The sequence below is a fragment of the Cryptomeria japonica genome, chromosome 5 (assembly GCF_030272615.1).
Source record: "Cryptomeria japonica chromosome 5, Sugi_1.0, whole genome shotgun sequence".
Taxonomy (NCBI): Eukaryota; Viridiplantae; Streptophyta; class Pinopsida; order Cupressales; family Cupressaceae; genus Cryptomeria; species Cryptomeria japonica.
The window spans coordinates 809,771,137-809,789,487 of NC_081409.1; the positions used below are offsets into that span (position 1 = coordinate 809,771,137).

Genomic DNA, 18,351 nt, shown 5'->3' on the forward strand with positions numbered 1-18,351 from the left:
GTGGAAGAGGGTAAAAAAAATTCTTTAAGATTACTCCTGTAAACATGAATTGATATAATCTGAAGTCTAGTTGTTTAGGCATTCATTGCGATCATGCCCTCCTTCTAGCGCCAATTCTGTTGAGTGCAGGAGGAGGGTAAAAGGCCTTAAGATAATTTCTTCAAATGCGATGTGTCTTGATAAGATCAGACATTTAAATGCTCAGTCCTCCCTCTAGCGCCATTTTTGTTGATGTGTTTTTCATGCACATGCCAACACAAAATAAAATACCTAAAGGTACCTTATCCTCTCTTGAGCAAAGTTTCTCAACTGTTGAAGATCTTGTCGAAGGATCAGTCGAGGCAACTCCAAGGTTCTTATATGTAGGTTCTGAACTCATGGATAAGCTCTTTGTGGTATGATGTGATTTTGCTAGAATCACAAGGGGACTTGCACTTGATGACTAAACGTCTAATTTGCTTTGAATATTGTTGGAACACAGGATTTCACTAGCCTAGATTTATTGATAAAAAAGGAAAAAAGGATGAGGGCGAGGAAAGGATCTAATTCTGACAATAAGAATGTAGGAGCAATGAATGATCTTTGAAGAAATTCTAACTAAGTCCTGTTTTGACATCCCAGGACCATCTCCACAAGGTTAGTGCGATCTTCAGAGGAAAACTTTATGATGTTTAGATCATCGTTGCAGGCATAGACACCATCAGGCTGATACATATCAGTGAAGAAGCGATAATTGAAGTTAAGCTTAAACTGAATGATTCTAGTTGACTACACAAGGCAAGTCTACAATCAACAAACTGCTAGTAGTGTGGATATACGATTTTCACCATCAATCAAACACATTTCTTCCACTCATCTAATAACATGAAATCAAATATGAGAAGTATAGAGACCACGCAAATTGTTGAATCGACCCATAAATTTCACCATTTCTTCAATGAAGTTTTACAAGTCTTTTACAACAACATCTTGGCAACAATCTTTGCCTTCTCTTTCTATTCTACTTTAATTGCTATTCTATCAACTGACTATTCACTATTTCTAACTATTCACCTTCTAACTATTGACTAACTATTATCTATTAACCTTTACAAATGAGGAGTCAGGGCTTATATAGTGCCTTCAATACAATTCAATGGCTCAGATCAACTTGAGATCAATGGCCGAGATTTTACAATGAAAACCCTAATTAGGGTTTGTTACAACAACTCAATTCTGGCCAATGAAATAATTGCATTATTTGGACACATGTCTTCTCTAGAATATTCAACCAATGGATAACCGGGGTAGGTACATCGAAGTTTGTGCCATCTCCAATGAGTCAGGTACATTGAATCTGGACACGCTGAGGTGGACCAATCTGACTAGAGGAGTGATGACTGGGATGCCACGTTATTTGACACTTGTAACTAGGTAGATGCTCAATTTAATGATGCTAAGAAGCTAACTTTAATTAACTCTTCCGAAACTGTCTGCTTCTTCAACGAACCCTTGCTTTAACCTCCTTTGTCTTTGATGTGCTAGATGGATGGTGTACCTTTCCTTCAAATGCTGGATTGGAAGATGTTGTCCTTGATGATGCTGGACCGGAAGTGGTCGTCCTCGATGATGCTAGACTGGAAGTGGTCGTCCTTGCCCTAGCCTGGTCTTGTGGAGGTCATCCTTGATCTGGCCTGGTCTTCTTTCATTTGCAAGACAAACCATAAGATGATTAAAGACACATAATATATTTATTCTAACATAGCATTTTATACCTTAAATCATCAACAAGAAGACATCAAAATGAAGTTTGTTCAAGATTCTTTCCAGGGACAGGCCCTATAAGAATTTCGCCCTGGACCCTCTGGAAGGGTCAGGAGCGAAATTTGCTATTTTTCCAAACTTGGACCTCTTCTCAATGTTACCTCATAACCAGCTCCTCGCCTGGCCCAAACAAGGTGCAAAATAGGAGTTTCAAAAGATTTCGCCCTGGACCCTCTGGAAGGGTCAGGAGCAAATTTTCTTGGTTAGGCCTCAATTACTCCATTTTTTGACTTCAAAATCCTCTGGAAGGTGAGCATATGCTTGTTTTAGTCCAACAAAGTCTAGGGATCCATCCTTTTAATTTCTCACATGGGCAAATTAGGTGATAATGGGAATTTTGCCCTGGCCCCTCTGGAAGGGTCAGGAGCGAAATTCCTTCTTTAGGTTTCATTTTACACTTTCTTTACCTCAATTCACCCAGACTCCCTCACATTGAATCCATTTCCCAACTTGGCAAGATTGGTTTGATCTTCACAAGGCTTAAAAAGTCAAATTCGCTCAAAAACCTAGCTAGGGACAGGACCTATCCAGGATTTCGCTCTGGACCCTCTGGAAGGGTCAAGAGCGAAATTCTTATTTTAGCTCAAAATTCACACTTTTGATGGTCAAATGCATTTCCAAGGCATTCCAAATAGTTTTTCTCACCCTAGTCTAGGCCTGACTTAGCACAAAATTTGGAGAAAAGGATGGTTTTAGTGTTTTTCGCTCTCTGGACCCTTTGGAAGGGTCAGGAGCGAAAATCTCATTCTAGACTTGATCACTCACTTATCCAACTTCAAACAACCTCAAGAAGAAAACTTAGATCATTTTCCACCTAAGGAACAAGGTTTCAATCTCAAACAAGGTAGCAAATGAAGTTTATGATGAATTTCGCTATGGACCCTTTGGAAGGGTCAGGAGCAAAATTCTATTTTAGGCTAAAATCTTGATCTTCAAAATCATCCAACTCCATTTCAAGGCAAGAACATACCAATTCATTCCCCAACATGCCTTAGAAACTAACACTTAGTCAAAATTTGAAAGGAAATGAGAGCTAGAAAGATTTTTGCTCTAGACCCTTTGGAAGGGTCAGGAGCAAAATCCTCATTTGAGGCTAGCTTTCATCATCTTGAGGTCCAAAAATTCCTCTTCAAGGCAAATATGTATCAAAACCTACCAAACCATGCCTTAGAAGCTCCTAACTTGGTCAAGCTAAGAAGCAAAATAGAGGAAATATGAATTTCGCTTTGGACCCTTTGGAAGGGTCAGGAGCGAAATTCACCTTTTGAGCCAATTTCTCACATACTTTCTCCTCCTCATACCTTGGACAAACTTCATTAGGCCTCCTTTCCTCATGATCATGCAAATTTCTCCTTTAGGTTGAGATATAGCTCCATTTTTGTGAAAAATAGGGTTTTACATGAATTTCGCCTTGGACCCTTTGGAAGGGTGAAGAGCAAAATTCCCATTCTAGGCTCAATTCACCCTCAAACTGGCTTGACTTTGTCCTAGGCTAGATCTTTGATTCATTCCTTCCATATCTTAGCCGAAGTTGCTCAACCACTCCCTGACTTAAGCAAAGCGTGCACTCCGACGATCCTCTTGGCGATACTCGAAAAGCAAAGGCTAACAGACAAAACTCTAAAACCTAGAAAGCAAAACCCCACAAAATGAAAAAAAGTAGGGGTCCTCATTTGTAATGGGGCGATGTGTGAATACGTCACAACACAACCCAAGGAGCACCAGCCCCTGATTTATGAGTACCAACTCAAAGGAGAACCAACCCCTACACAATTTATAGGCTACAACCTAAAGGAGCTACATCCCCTGCACTAAGCACCTACTCAGTGAAAATAATATGAAAACTCAAATATACAAATGAGATCCTTGTTGTAAATGAAGTTTTGCAGCCCTTCAAAGTTTTGCACTACCGGTTTCTAACTTACCGGTTTGTATCAACTCAATACACACTGCAACTTAACCGGTTCTAACTCTGCTTAATCTTCTCTCCCTCTATTCTGCTGAATTCAAATCACACTTGGTTACTCTCTATCAGATATTGCTTCCTTCATTTTTTCACCTATGCATTCTATGCTCACTCTATCGGTTTATTCCTTACACCAGTTTACCCTGCTTCTCCTTACCTGTACAGTCTTCACTCATAAACACTTCAAGTGTTTATCTCTTTGGCTCTCAGACAATAATTTCACACTCTCCTTCACTCTTCAGTAACGACACTATCTATCTTAGGTCACAATATTTAAATTCAAGCTTTCCTACCAAAAAAACAATTCAAACAGAGGGTGGCTAGGGTTTCCTTCTGCCGACCAAATTTGCATCCAATCTGATCGGATCCACCTTGGATCGCACACCTACATTGGAGGAATAAGCCATCACGCGTTTTCCATCTTGTCCAAAGTGTGTTTGCCAAAAATAACAAACCCGACCATGATTTGCAGCCTTGAAATTTGTCGACTCATTTATGACCCAACTGTTTCATTCTCGAGGTCCTCTTGCAATTTGATTTTCTTGCTTTGATCCAAGCACCAACAACTTTCTGGCTTTTCTCTGTCATTCCTTCTTCCTTGAGCCGAATTGATCTATTATCAACTCGTGATTTGTGGCTATTTCATTTAATGTCGACTAACCACTCCAACAACCATATTGGTAGATACTTCACCGACTTCTGCGTGCTTGCCACCTCAGCTCCATGTGGCATCACATCGGCATACACTCAGCTCACTGACAAAAGGTCGGTTTAAACTCGAACATACAACAAATTCATACCGGCACAAGCCTTTACTGGTGAGACCTTCTCCTTCTGGGCAAGTGCAAGGTAATGAGTCACAAATTCGTGGAAGTCCTCACGTTGGAAAATGTGCTCTTATAAACGGGGGCCCGTTTTCAAAAAATGGGGGCCCGTTTGTGCTTCGAGCTCCCAAGCCGAAAGGTAACAGGGGTTCGAAGCAAAAAAAAATGGGCCCCCATTTTGTTCTAAAACGGGGGCCCGCTTTTAAACAAAACGGGGGCCCGTATTTTAGAAACGGGGGCCCGTTTTTAAAAACGGGCCCCCGTTTTGTTTAAAAGCAGGCCCCCGTTTCTAAATGGCATTTTTCCTTTTTTTTCCACAAGCCGCCCTTGTTTGAAAACGGGGGCCCGTTTTGTGGAAGTTGATTCCACAACCCGCCACTTGGCTCGGGATTAGGCCCGGGATAGGCCTGGGATGGCCACACCTGAGACATGGACTTGCAAATTCAAATCTCCATGAATGAAAGCACAAATATGAACTTCAGAAATAGTTTACACACCTCTAATCAGAGAATTTTTATACGAAATTAAAACCCATTTCAGATTATACTGTCTAGATTCTAAATATGTAAATTTATTTAAAAATTAATTATTTTAACTATTTTTCATTTAATTTATACTAAATCAGGTCCATAAATTTGAAATATTAACTAATTTTGTTAATTTAATAACTTTTTTATATTAAAGAATTTTGGAAAAAAAATTATATGTCATCAATCTACACAAAATTTTTTTGTATTTAAAAAAAAAAAAAATCAAAAAATGTTAAGTTTATATCAAATTATGTGGGTCGTACACGTCAAATTTTTAAAAAGATAATTACGGCCATTAAAAAATTAATTAAAAAAAAAATATTAGAAAAAAAAATACAGAAAAATATGCTCATCAATATTCAGTGTGTTACAAACCATTTCCCAAAACGGTTTGAGAAAATAATTTTAATTGTGTCAAAAAGTGTGGGTCGTACACATGCATGGTATGGTCCTAAAACAGGCATTTTTAAAACATAGTTTTTAGAACTCCATTTAAAAAGTTATTATTTATTATGTGGGTATTAAAATAAATTATATATTTGGAAAGTACACTTAGAGGGCTATCTTTTATATTGAAAACACTTCCACTTTTTGGCCAAAAAGTGGACTCATCTTCTTGCACTGACCCTTCTGCTAACCGATAGTGCACACTACATTGGTAGCACAACTTCACCTTTGGTGGTTTGTGATCTCTTTGTCATTCTACCTCTTTATCATAAACATTATCACCAACAAATAGCCAGCCTATAATGTCACTCACAGTCCCAATACCTACTTGTCAATCTTCCTTATGTCGGTTCAATCTTCTTCATACTAGGGTGACAAACCCTACCGGTAGCAGCCTGCAATACCGGTTGACATCAATGACAACTCAATGCCAAGAGGTTAAAAGGAGAAAACTTACCTTGCTTGCAATCTAGACAAAAAAAACAGAGCAAAAAATTGCAGATTGCTTTTTATGCAACATCAAAGTTAGGAAAAGAGTTGGTTGAAGATTCATGAAAAAAAAAAAACTGCCCAAAAAATGGTGTAAGGGAGTTGAACGTTGGCCATCTATTCTGTTATAAATGAGCATGGTGGAGGGATCCATAACTGGGAATTTGTAACTGTGTTTTTTTATTAAGCAAGCAGAATAATTACAAATTCGTAGACCATAGAGGAACAGACACGGCTGCTATCTCAAAGATCTTTCAAACTTACAATTAAGGAAAAACAATAATCTTACACAAACCCTGCTGCTGCATAACAATAAAGAACTGGACATTTTGTTTCAAGTAATAAAACCAGCTTTTAACAACTGAAAACCAATCCAGAAAATAATTTATTCACATTTTTTTTGTGGCTCAGATGACAAATATAGCTTGGAAAAGGTGGCTTCAGGAGGATTAGATTGGGGTGTTTCTGAGGAAGGGTCCCAAGGCCTTTATATGTGATGCCCTTAAAATGTATTCACGGTATGCTGTTGTTGCAAGTGCTCCAACAAATGGGCCAACCCAAAATATGCACTAGTCATCCCAGGGCAGGTGGCCATAGACTACAGCTACTCCTAAACTCCTTGCAAGATTGATGCGTGTCCCTGTGATTGGAATTGTTGCACCATGAACACAAGCAAAACCAATTGGTAATGGAGCTAACAGGGGCATGGAAGTCACGAGCACTATGTTTGGAATTTGTGGCAGAAAAAATTGTGTCATAAATGAGTCGACAAATTTCAATGGAAGACACTTATGAGAGCTACCTAATATTTTAAACAACATCCTCTCAAATTTTCTCAGGTCAGATTTTCATTTAATAAAATAGTAAAGACAATATCTTTCTAACCCAACTGTATAGATATGATTTTAATGGATTGTCTAATAAGTTAGAGAATATGACAAATGCAACAGTATTAATGTTATTGAAAAATTTAATATTGCTAATTTTGAACATATTTTTTTTTTTGGAAAAATAATTTTTACAGATTGTTTTCAAATTGAACCAATAGAAAAAAAGGAAAATGATTTTTCATCTAATGAAATAAAGACAATCTTTCTGACCTAGCTCAATAGATATGATTTTAATAGATTGTACAATAAGTCACAGCACATGACATAAGGGACACTATTAATGTTATTGAAAATTTTAATATTGCTAATATTGGCTTCAATAAATATAGTTTTTTTTTTGAAAAAAAAAATTTACACTGACTGTTTTCAAAATGAACCAATAAAAAGAAAGGAAAATGATATTTTTATAAACATATAAAATAAAAATTTAACACAAACTATAAGATATTTTTTCTAACATTTTAATTCTTAGTAGAATGCAATGAATAGATAAGTATTTCTGCCAAAAGAAAAAACTAATAAAATGTGAGGTAAAAAATAACTAGTAAAATTATCATATTTGAAATCCTAATGAATAAAGATAAACACTAGATTTTTTTTTTTTAGGAATATATCAATGTCAAATTCAACATTTCATGTAAGGAAACTATTAGAACTCATATAAAAATCCTATCTATAAAAACTAATCACCGTGATATATAATATCACCTAGAATAAAGATCTAAGATATACTATGCTAATATACTTTTCTTTTCTTTCTTATGAAGAAAGTTGAAATAAAAAGCACATAAACAAAACAGTCCAAAAAAGGTGCTGCAAATATGAAGATAACAACAAATAATTTTAAGGAGCACGACATAAAAGAACCATTATCCACCAAGAACCATTGTCATAACCAGCCCACACAAGACTGATGAATTCTAACAATAAGAGGACCAATAGGGGAAGAGTGCCAATAGCTGCCATTTCCTCATAGCCGTCATGGTGAAAACACCATTAATAAATTTATTTTGTATCAATAGCCTATCATTTTTTGTAATTTTTTGTTCATAATTGACCTATTTGTGCACCACTATTGGAACATTTGTACACCACTATTGGAACATTTGTGCAAAACTATTGGGACATTTGTCCACAAGTACTGGCTAATTTGAGTGGACAGTTACTAGAACATCTTTAGTTAGGTATCAGGGGACACTTATGTATACTTTTTGACCTTATCCTAGTAATAAAAAGACACAATTATACTAACAGAAAAACTATTACATCTTAAAATTAAAAAACAGTGGATACTGTTCGACACAGAAAAATATCTTTATTATTAAACTGGAATCACATTGTTAAAGTAAAATGTCCACACGTCAACTTCTTGATACAAAGTGATTAGAAATCATGACATAACATCTACTTACTAATATTCCTCGAATATACTACTGACTAATATACTAACTAATATAATACTGCAATATGAAGAAAGTAGAAAGGGCAGTAATCCTCTTCTACTGACCAGGTGATAATTACTTGCTAACATTTTCAATCGTTATGGAAGTAAAGGTAATGGGAGACGTAGCCAGATCTTTGGAAGACTTTGGGACGAGCGTAACGAGTATTTCATCGTCATTCTGTATGCCCAAATCTTCCAGCGTCTCAGAAATCCCAATCTTGAAACTCTCCTTAGTAGTCGTTGACATCATAGATCCTTCTGTCATGATGCCGTGCCCAATAGTAGTAAAGGCGCCCGCATAATGAGGGCTGTTGAAGGGAGTGGTAGTGGTGGCCTCGGGATAATTTATGAAAATTTCGAACGCTGAAAACACCTTTCTGTCAGTCTCCACTCCCTCAATCTTAAGAACCTCCACCTGCCCTTTACCAGGACTCTTGTTCGGCCTCTCAACCTTAAAGGTCAAAGGAGACGACAGGTTCTTGGCCTTGTCACCGACAGCCTTTTCAAAGGTGGATGTTTTAGGCTTAGGAATCAGCTTTCCAGCCTTCTTCAACGACCGCCCCTGCTTCAACCAGGGAAGCTCTAGATCCTGGTATATGTACCTCAGCTTGGTTGTATCATAACAGTCGCCGGCTTTAACTTTTACAAGCTGCTTATTCTCATCGTAAAACAGGAACGGGGTCTCCATAAGATCTTTGTCATCGTAGTTTTTGTTGCCCAATGTGTTGTTCCAGAGGTACCACATGCGGTCCACATTGGAGTGATGGGTATAGAACAGAGGATCTTTGCCTGCCGAGTATAAGCTGCCCATGTCTTCACGGTTTGGGTTACCGGGAGTGCCACTCCAGCGGTGCCCAAGATTATGAGGAGAGGATTCCAGCGCTCCCGCCGACAATGTATTCGTTCCGGCGTTGTACCTGACAGTTCAACCAGTATTAATGTTAAAGCTTGTCATTTCTATTTCTAATTGAATCTTATGTCTAATTGAACTCTAATTCTAATTGTGAACCACAAATAAATTTTAATATTCAATATAGCCTGTACACTTTGCCACTAATTCAGTGAATGTTTTTGGTGTAATAACCTACATAGAACATTGTTAGCGGCCACGAATTACAAGAAGTTCACTTGAAGAATGAATATCAAAGTTACTCTGTTACAAACGTATCATTAGTGCCAACGTGTACAGGGATATTGAATATTAAAATGTTTTAGCCTTCGTTGTTTTTCATCACAAATAAATTTTTACCCTAATTTACAATTAAATTAGGGACTAATTTGAATGGTAATAAAACATTAATTCTGACCTTAATATAATGGGTAACATTGAATCTTAATTCAGATTGAACCTTAATGCCAGCAATAAAGCTTAAAGCTTGTCATTAAACTTGTTACCCTAATTTAACTGTAATTAGGGACTAATTTGAATGGTAATAAAACATTAATTCTGACCTTAATATAATGGGTAACATTGAATCTTAATTCAGATTGAATCCTAATACCAGCAATAAAGCTTAAAGCTTGTCATTAAGCTTACAATTGGAGTTCAAGAAGGGTTTAGGGTTAAGATACATTTAAGGTTAGGAATAGGGTTTAGTTATAGTTATCATTCAATTAGGGTTTGGGTTAAGATTCTATTAGGGTAATGGCCTACACTTGGGATTCAAAAAGGGTAAGGTTATTGCTAGGGTTCATTTAGGGCTAGGAATAGGGTCTAGTTAGGATTCTATTATGGTAATAGTTTTTGATAAGGTTAGGCATTAGAATACCATTAAACTTTAAAATATAAAATATATTTATTTGTGACAATTAATTTTAAGATTATAATTAAAATTAAGATTAGAATTAAAAATTATAATTAGTTTTTAAATAAAATAACATATATATTAGTTAGTTTTAACAATAAATTTAAGAAAAATTCAATGGTTTAATAGAATTAACAGAAGCTAAGAGAATTCTTAAAAGCTAAAAGAATTTCTGATGATAAATCATGAAAATGTGAATCCAAACATTGATAAATTTAACTCACCGAATTGCCGCACCGTGGAAGAGCTCTGCCGTTCCCGCACCAGACACCATGTGGCTATAGATGTTAGCATAGTTGGCACTCACATCGCCTGAGTCACAGCTGGTTACGTCCGCCAGATTGAGACGGATGGGAGGCTGGTGACATGGATCCCTGTTATTGTCGTATAAGGAGCTGCACTTGTTGGTGAACATGGGGGGAATCGACATCCCTTCCTCGGTGTCCCAGTTCCAGAATGGCAGCGCAAAGGTATCGTCTTCGATGAGAGTTGCCAAAATGCGCTCGTAGAAATACATATACCAGCGATGGAAAGGCGCAAAAAACCATGACTTGTGAACCTGCACGGTATCTGATCCCACCTTGTAGCCCCCGTTGCAATATGCGCAGTGCACTCTGCCTTGCTGGAGAAAACTCCGAGGATCATCTAATGGGAGCTTCTTCATTAACGTCAGTGCCTTATCGTACTTCGAGATTAACTCTGCGTCGGCCAGATGCGCCGCTTTACGCGTCCTCATAGGCATGGACGTCGGAAATTTGAAGTCCACGGCAGTTTCTCCCTCCTTGAATGGAGGACAGCACCCACCTTCTACCGTTGCGCAAGTCGGAAGATCAGTTGGGTACGTACACTTAGACAGATCAGGAGCCGGATATGGCATCGCCATGGCCTTCCCGCTCGTTAGAACCGAAACGCCCAATGTCGACGAAGATAACAGCAACTGACGGCGGTCGATTTCCAAGCGACCGTCTTCTCTATTCTCACAACGAACACGCATTGATGCTAAATTCTTTGTGCCAGAACCATGAGTTTTCCTCACTTTGCCTGGACATAAAACCTGGGGCTTCAAATCTAATGGAAGCCATTGATTTGTGCTGCGTGCATGCGAGAATCTTGGCGAAGCTATCATTGCGCTCTCCATCGCCTACCCAAACTCTATTGCTCTTATGAACTTACAAGTAAAGGCTTTCTATCCTCTATATATAATTGTTTTTCCAAGGCAAAAACTTAGTATTACCTAAACACCTTGAAAACAAAAACTTAAGAAATTTAGAAAGATGTAAATGGGTATTCACGGGCTTACGAATGTAATGATTTCAGCATATGCACAAAATAGATTTGTCAAAACTTTCAAGCAAAAAAAATTGAATAAAAACTGATTTAGCTTGTCTTTATTTCCAAGAAGATAAGAGAATATAAGGTGACCCTTCACACCATACAATCCACAAGTCAGCTTAAACCTATCCAGTTCATATTTCCGCGGAAAGAGGAGAGGGAGAGGCGCAATTACTATAAAGTCGACAGAATGGACTATTTGCTATTTATAAAAATACTTAAATAGTAAATAGTAAATGTAGCAGCCATTCTGTCGGCTGCATAGACACGGGACTGTCAAAGCACGAGATGAAGGGATGATATTAAATTTTGCAGAAGCAGTACATCAGATAATTAATGCCACTGACAAGGGAATTGGCTATGCAGCTAACTAAACGTCCTATCACAAGCTTATCATCCAGCTGTGCCGACCTTAAACTCTCGTACTCTTTGAATCAGTGGTCCCCGTTAATGGCAGACAAATTTTACAGATTTTGAAGCACGAGATGAAGGTGGGGATGGGGACGACGGATATTTTGTGTGGAAATTGTACCGGTCAGATAAGGAAAGCCACTATTACAAAGTCTATCGTCCAGTTGTGCCAACGAGAATCTATATATCCAGTAACAAAATATATTGATTTAATGTATTAAAATGAATTAGAATTTACATCCTCGTTCTTACAAATCTTTTATACATGTTTTTAGGGAGCTTAGTTCAAAGAACACGTTGCTTATCAACATAACAATAACATTTTAAATGTTTTTAAAAAAAGTTTAAATTCTCAAGGTAGAGTATAGAAGGATGAATCAAGTGAGATAAAGCAGAAGTCCAAAACTAGTGAGATTAGATCTATCAAATCAGTTTCAAATTCGTCATTTATGTCCGTCTAAAAAATTGTCAAAATTGATTTTCCCCCATGGTAGAGGTCATAAACACTGTCGCTTCATCCTTCCTATTGACAGTTCTCCTCCTACTTGTATTCCTCAACTTTCTTCAATTTTGCCTAATAGTAGCTCAGTGCCATACAAAGATGCTAGCATGTCAGATGAATGGGAAGTTGTGAGAAAAAGGAGGGAACCTTCCATTTCTACTAGCAACTCTCAGCATTCTTCGAGATTTCATCTCATCCTCATTCACCTACTTCTCAAAAGTCTCCTAATAGGTTTTCTCTCTCAACTCCTTGAAACACTCGGCAAAGATCAAGATCGCCATCTTTAGTGTTGGAGAAGCATCGAAATCAGGAACATTTTGTCTCTCTCTCTCTCTAATAGCTCTGAAGTGTTGCCACAAGAAGACGATAATATTATTACCAGATCATCATGAATTGTAAAATATTATCATGGAATGTTAGAGGGCTTTCCCTCCCACAACAAAAAATTAGAGTTAAAGAGAACTTGTTGGAATCAAAATTAGATGCATTGTTCTTGCAAGAGGTCAAATTAAGCAATAGCCACCGTGACTTCTCTCTATTCAAATTATGGAAGGAATCCACTTTCTTTCATACTTCACATAGAGATGGTAGTGGTGGATCCTTCTCATAGTTATGTTTGGGTTCTCACCTTTATCAATGGATAGCCTATTTGTGTTGGCAATTTGGAGGAATTAATTATGTGTTGCATTGATGTTTTTTATTGATGTCAACACTAGCTGTTTTGTTGTCTACCGACTTTCGGTAGAGTGGTTGGTCTTTGATGTTGATCTGGAGATTTGTCTCTAGTTTTGGTCCGACTATTGGAATTGGTTTGGATTGGTTATTCATGTATTCCTTATGTGTATCACATTTATTTGGTTCAGGATTTGATGATCTGGATGCTATCATTTATTCTAGTAAGCCTTTTGGTTACCGATAAGTGTTTTACCAGCAGCGCTTTGTTGAAGATCTTTTGATGAATCTGATAAGTGGTGTTGGTGCGACTTCTAGAAGGTTATCAGGACATACTGATGGTTATCATGTTCATGTTCCAGTTGTTCGTGGTGTTTTATTTAGCTTATGGTGACCTATTTTGGGTCCGGTGTTATTTTGTTAGGTTATGGACTGGTTTATGTAATGTGTTGGTTGATGCTCCCGATGCCTCACCGGTTGGATTTATTGTTTGGTTTATGTTGTTTCGGTCTTAGGCCGACTTGGTTTATCATTGGTTTGTGGGATTATGTAATGGATCTATTGTATTATCTTTTAGGTGGCCATCATAATTGTTTAGGTCCCGAGTTGGTATAGATATGATGTAAGACCTCTTTGTTGATAATGGTATGTGGGTTACGGGACTATCTGTGTGCAAAGAAAGTTATAATCATATGCAGAGGTTTTGGTCGATCATAGGTGATTGAATTGGGTTTGTAAAAGAGGTTTAAGACCTCCGGTATCGAGCTTAACCAGAACTGTACTCAAACATCGGAGATGTTATTCTTGCAGTTCATTCATCTTTCCGGATTGTAGTCTGGACTTATTTTGTAGTCAGTGAGGCTCCTTTTGTGATGAGCAATGTACTCTAGGTTGTTGGCCTTCCTGCATGTGTAGCCCCTCTTATTGTAATCACATACTTGTTGCAGAAGTATTATCGGATTGTGAGTAGGCTTCCCACCGTGGTTTTTCCCTTTACCAAGTTTTCCACGTACAAATCATGGTGTTATGTGTTATGGATGTTTGGTCATTGTTCTGCGATTTATGTTTATGCTTAATTGTTATATCTTCTATTCTGGTATTTGGTTTATGCATTCTGGTAAAAGGTTTTGTGTGCTAAAGTTGTATAATCTGTTGACAACTAATTCACCCCCCCTCTTAGTTGTTCACCGGTTATCCTAACAATTTGTTTCTACTCTATATATGCCCCTCATGGTCCTAAGATTGGATCTATCCTTTGAATTGGATGGCCAATAACCTTCCTAATGCAGATTGAGTGTTGGGAGGGGATTTTGATATGGTAGAGAACCATAAAGACCGAAGTTGGTTCAACTATTGCAAACTTTACAATGAAGAATTTTACAAATGGTTTTATTGTCATAACTTAATTGGAGGGATGGATCCCATCCATAAGAATTTACAAACAATGCTAACAATTGGTTTACTTGGTCAAATTATAGATTTGGTATTGATAGGAAGATCAACAGACTGGATAGGTTTTACTTATCACATAATCTCCATTTGGAAAAGTCTTCCTCTGAGGATGGTGTGCTTGTGGATTATTCTACTATCCTTTCCGAGCATTTTCCTATTTTATGCTCTTTCTCCACATCTCAAAATGAAAGTTTTCCATCTCAACTCCCATACAAACTTAATACTTCTAATCTTAAGAACTTTAAATGTGTTAATGCTTTAATAAAAAATTGGGAGTCTATTCCTAAACTTGGGAGATTCTTGGATTTAATGTTGGTGCCTTGCATTGAACCATTGTGTGAGTTACCTTCAATATTTTGGACATAGAATGGCGTGGAGATGAAAACATAGAGAGAAATCCTTACATTGAAATCATGAGCATGCTAGAAAGTTGTTAAATGTCGATCCCAATGATAAATAGATTTAAACATCTATTGATATAATTGAATCTCAACTACAAAAAATAGAAAATTACAAAGGCCAAGGTACGAAGATTAGAGCCAGACTTCATTGGCTTAAGGAAGGAAATAGACAGTCTAATTTCTTTTTCCAATATCTTAATTATAAACATCAAAAAGAGTGAATCAGTGCCATATCAGATGAGTTGGGTTCACATACTGACCCTGCTAATATCTATATTGTATTCCATAACTTTCATAAAAAACTTTTCCAAAAAGAATTGGATTGATGTACAATAAGCACTAGAAGAGATTTTCAAGGAATATATTCCTAATAAAATTGACCTAAGATATGGCCTATATTTGGATAGCATTCTTTCCTTGGAAGATATTGAAAGGGTTCTTTTTTCTAAGAAACCTTATAAAAAGCGCAGTTCTTGATAGGCTTCCAGGTTAGTTCTATCAACTAATATGGAAACACATTAAAGAGGATTTCTATATACTATATTTGGAAGCTTTTCATAAAGGTTCTTTAGGACCTGACATTAATAAAGGGCTAATCAAGATTATTCCTAAGGGAAAGAATGAAAACACCATTGTTGATTGCAAACCAATTAGTTTATTGAACACTTCCTACAAAAATATAGAAAAAGCATTGGTTGTTCGGATCAAACTCGTGGTCCAAGGAATTGTTAGACCAAAACAAACTAGATTCATTAAAGGTAGATTTTTTTTGGACAACCTTATGCTTGCATGGGAGACTCTTGAATGGGCTAAACAATCGGGCCAAAATGTATTGCTGGTTAAACTTGACTTTGATAAAGCTTATTACAGTATCTACTAGGATTTCATTCTCAAGATTCTACATTGGTTGGGTTTCAGGCCTAAATTACAAAAGCATGTATGCATGTATTTCCAAAATGCCAATGCTCAAATCATAGTCAATAACTCCTTGACTACACAATTTAAACTACAATGGTCCATTAGACATGGATATCCTTTATCTTCATTTTTATACATGCTCATTGTTGATGCTTTGGGTTATCTTCTTGAAGTAGCTAATCATAATAAAATTATCACAAGAATAAATATTCCTCATAGTAAGGTTGTCATTAATTCACATTTTGTAGATGATAGCTTGTGTTTTTTGCAAAATTCTAAAGAAGAGCTAAATAATACATTGGATATTTTGGATCTATATTGTGCAATCTTTGGTTCCCAGATAGCCCACAAAACACCATTGTTGGTTGCAAACCAATTACTTTATTGAACACTTCCTATAAAAATATAGAAAAAGCATTGGTTGTTCGGATCAAACTCGTGGTCCACAAAATTGTTAGACCAAAACAAACTAGATTCATTAAAGGAAGATATTTTTTTGACAACCTTATGCTTGCCTAGGAGACTCTAGAATGGGCTCAACAATTGGGCCAAAATGTATTGCTGGTTAAACTTGACTTTGATAAAGCTTATGACAACATCTACTAGGATTTCATTCTCAAGATGCTACATTGGTTTGGTTTCTGGCCTAAATTACAAAAGCATGTACTCATGTAGTTCCAAAATGCTAATGCTCAAATCATAGTCAATAACTCCTTGACAACATGATTTGAGCTACAATGGTCCATTAGACAAGGATGTCCTTTATCTTCATTTTTATCCATGCTCATTATTGATGCTTTGGGTTATCTTCTTGAAGTAGCTAATTTTGTAATAAACTTATCACAAGAATAAATATTCCTCATAGTAAGGTTGTCATTAATTCACTTTTTGTAGATGATAGCTTGCCTTTTTTGCAAAATTTTAAAGAAGAGATAAATAATACATTGGATATCTTGGATCTATACTGGGCAATCTTTGGTTCCCAGATAGCCCACAAAAAGACGGAATTTATGGTGTCTCAAATTGCATCTATTCCTAATTGGATTCCAAAGGAGTAGAGACATATTATGCATGGGCAGATTACTAGGTATCTTAGCATTCCCTTTTGTGTAGGAGTCTCCCTTTCTGACATGTGGAAATGATTCTTAAAATACTTAAAGATAAACTATTTAATTAGAGCAATAAATTTTTATCTTTTGCTAGAAGATTTCAAGTGGCAAATAACATTTTTATTACTTCTCATGTTTATTATTCTTCATGTTGGATGCCATCTAAGAGAAAATATGAATATTTGAATAAATTAATTAGACATTTTATTTGGTTTAAATGGGATGGCAATACTAGTTTCATTGTTGCATCTTGGTCTCATTGCATTCAACCGAGGCATAAGTGTGGGCTAGGAATCATTGATCCTAAAATGCAAGGTATAAATGTCTTGCTACAAAATGGATTATTAGAGCTACTAAAGGGGACTAACCATGAAAAATTATTGTCTGAAATCAAATTTTGCAAGTTGTTACAAATAAAAAATGACAATTAGTCAATTGGTCTAATAAGTTATATGGATCCTTTCTTTGGAATGAAGTCTTCCTTCCCCATACAATTCATTTAGAAGGAATGTAAACATGCATGTTAATTTCTTCTAGGAATGGCTCCTCCTTGTAGCATGGCTTCATCTTTGCATCATCATCAATCTGGTGGAATAAACTTGTCACATATCATAACCAACTACTAGCGTTTTGTTCTCTTAAACATGCCTAGTATTTGTATAATAAAAGAGTTAAATATTTTAAAAAGATATTTGGGACTTTAATACTTGTGAATGGGCTTCATGGTTGAACATCAAGATTTAGTTTGGTTTGAATGATAAGAATAAAGCATTTCTTACATTTGTGCAATCATTAGTTTCAGTTGAGTTGTTTATTAAAATTTGCACTCCATAATAATTGCAATTTCTTCAAAGACCAGAAGTGATTTGCCGCATCTAACTTTGATCATCCTTCACTTAAGAAAACCTATATGAATTCATTACCTCATTGGGAAATCTTTCGTGGCTTTAACTAGAAATCAAAATATAGATTTAGCACTAAAAGGTGGACTAAAATGAGTGCACAAATATAGAAATCTAAAACTGATGTGGAGAATCAATTGCTACCTTGGAAATCCTTACATTTTAAGTTTCACGTGGGAGATAGACTAAAATATATTATAGTTTAGCCAGTGAATTGGCCCTTCTATAGACATATTGAAAATATGAAGCTATAATGGTGTGGAAAAGTGGGATTTCACTAATGAAGATAATATAAAACCAATAATATTAGTTGCAAGACTAATACATTGAAACAAGGGTGAATATAATAGATCTAGCCAAAATCCCAATAAGAAAGGGGCTGAAATTTTGATTAGATTAACTAGTTTTTAGTTTGCCCCCTCTTTCTAGTTGAAATTTGGATGCGAATTATGAA

At 36.4% G+C, this 18,351-nt stretch overlaps 1 protein-coding gene across 1 annotated transcript; it reads right to left on the bottom strand.

Moving 5' to 3' along the window:
- Positions 1–8,218: 8,218 nt before the first annotated feature.
- LOC131042318 (polyphenol oxidase I, chloroplastic) lies at positions 8,219–11,496 on the bottom strand. Its single transcript, XM_057975673.2, has 2 exons — positions 10,423–11,496; positions 8,219–9,310 (listed from the first exon to the last, which is right to left on the bottom strand). Exons 1-2 carry the CDS (start codon positions 11,334–11,336, stop codon positions 8,467–8,469), a joined length of 1,758 nt encoding a protein of 585 aa, XP_057831656.2. The 5' UTR covers positions 11,337–11,496; the 3' UTR covers positions 8,219–8,466.
- Positions 11,497–18,351: the final 6,855 nt, after the last annotated feature.

What these genes read in the sequence shown, in the direction of transcription:
- LOC131042318 (XM_057975673.2), bottom strand. Translation starts at nt 11,336, where the DNA reads ATGGAGAGCGCAATGATAGCTTCGCCAAGATTCTCGCATGCACGCAGC. An exon ending in TTCCACGGTGCGGCAATTCG is followed by an intron (nt 9,311 to 10,422) that starts GTGAGTTAAATT and finishes TTGAACTGTCAG; the next exon opens with GTACAACGCCGGAACGAATA.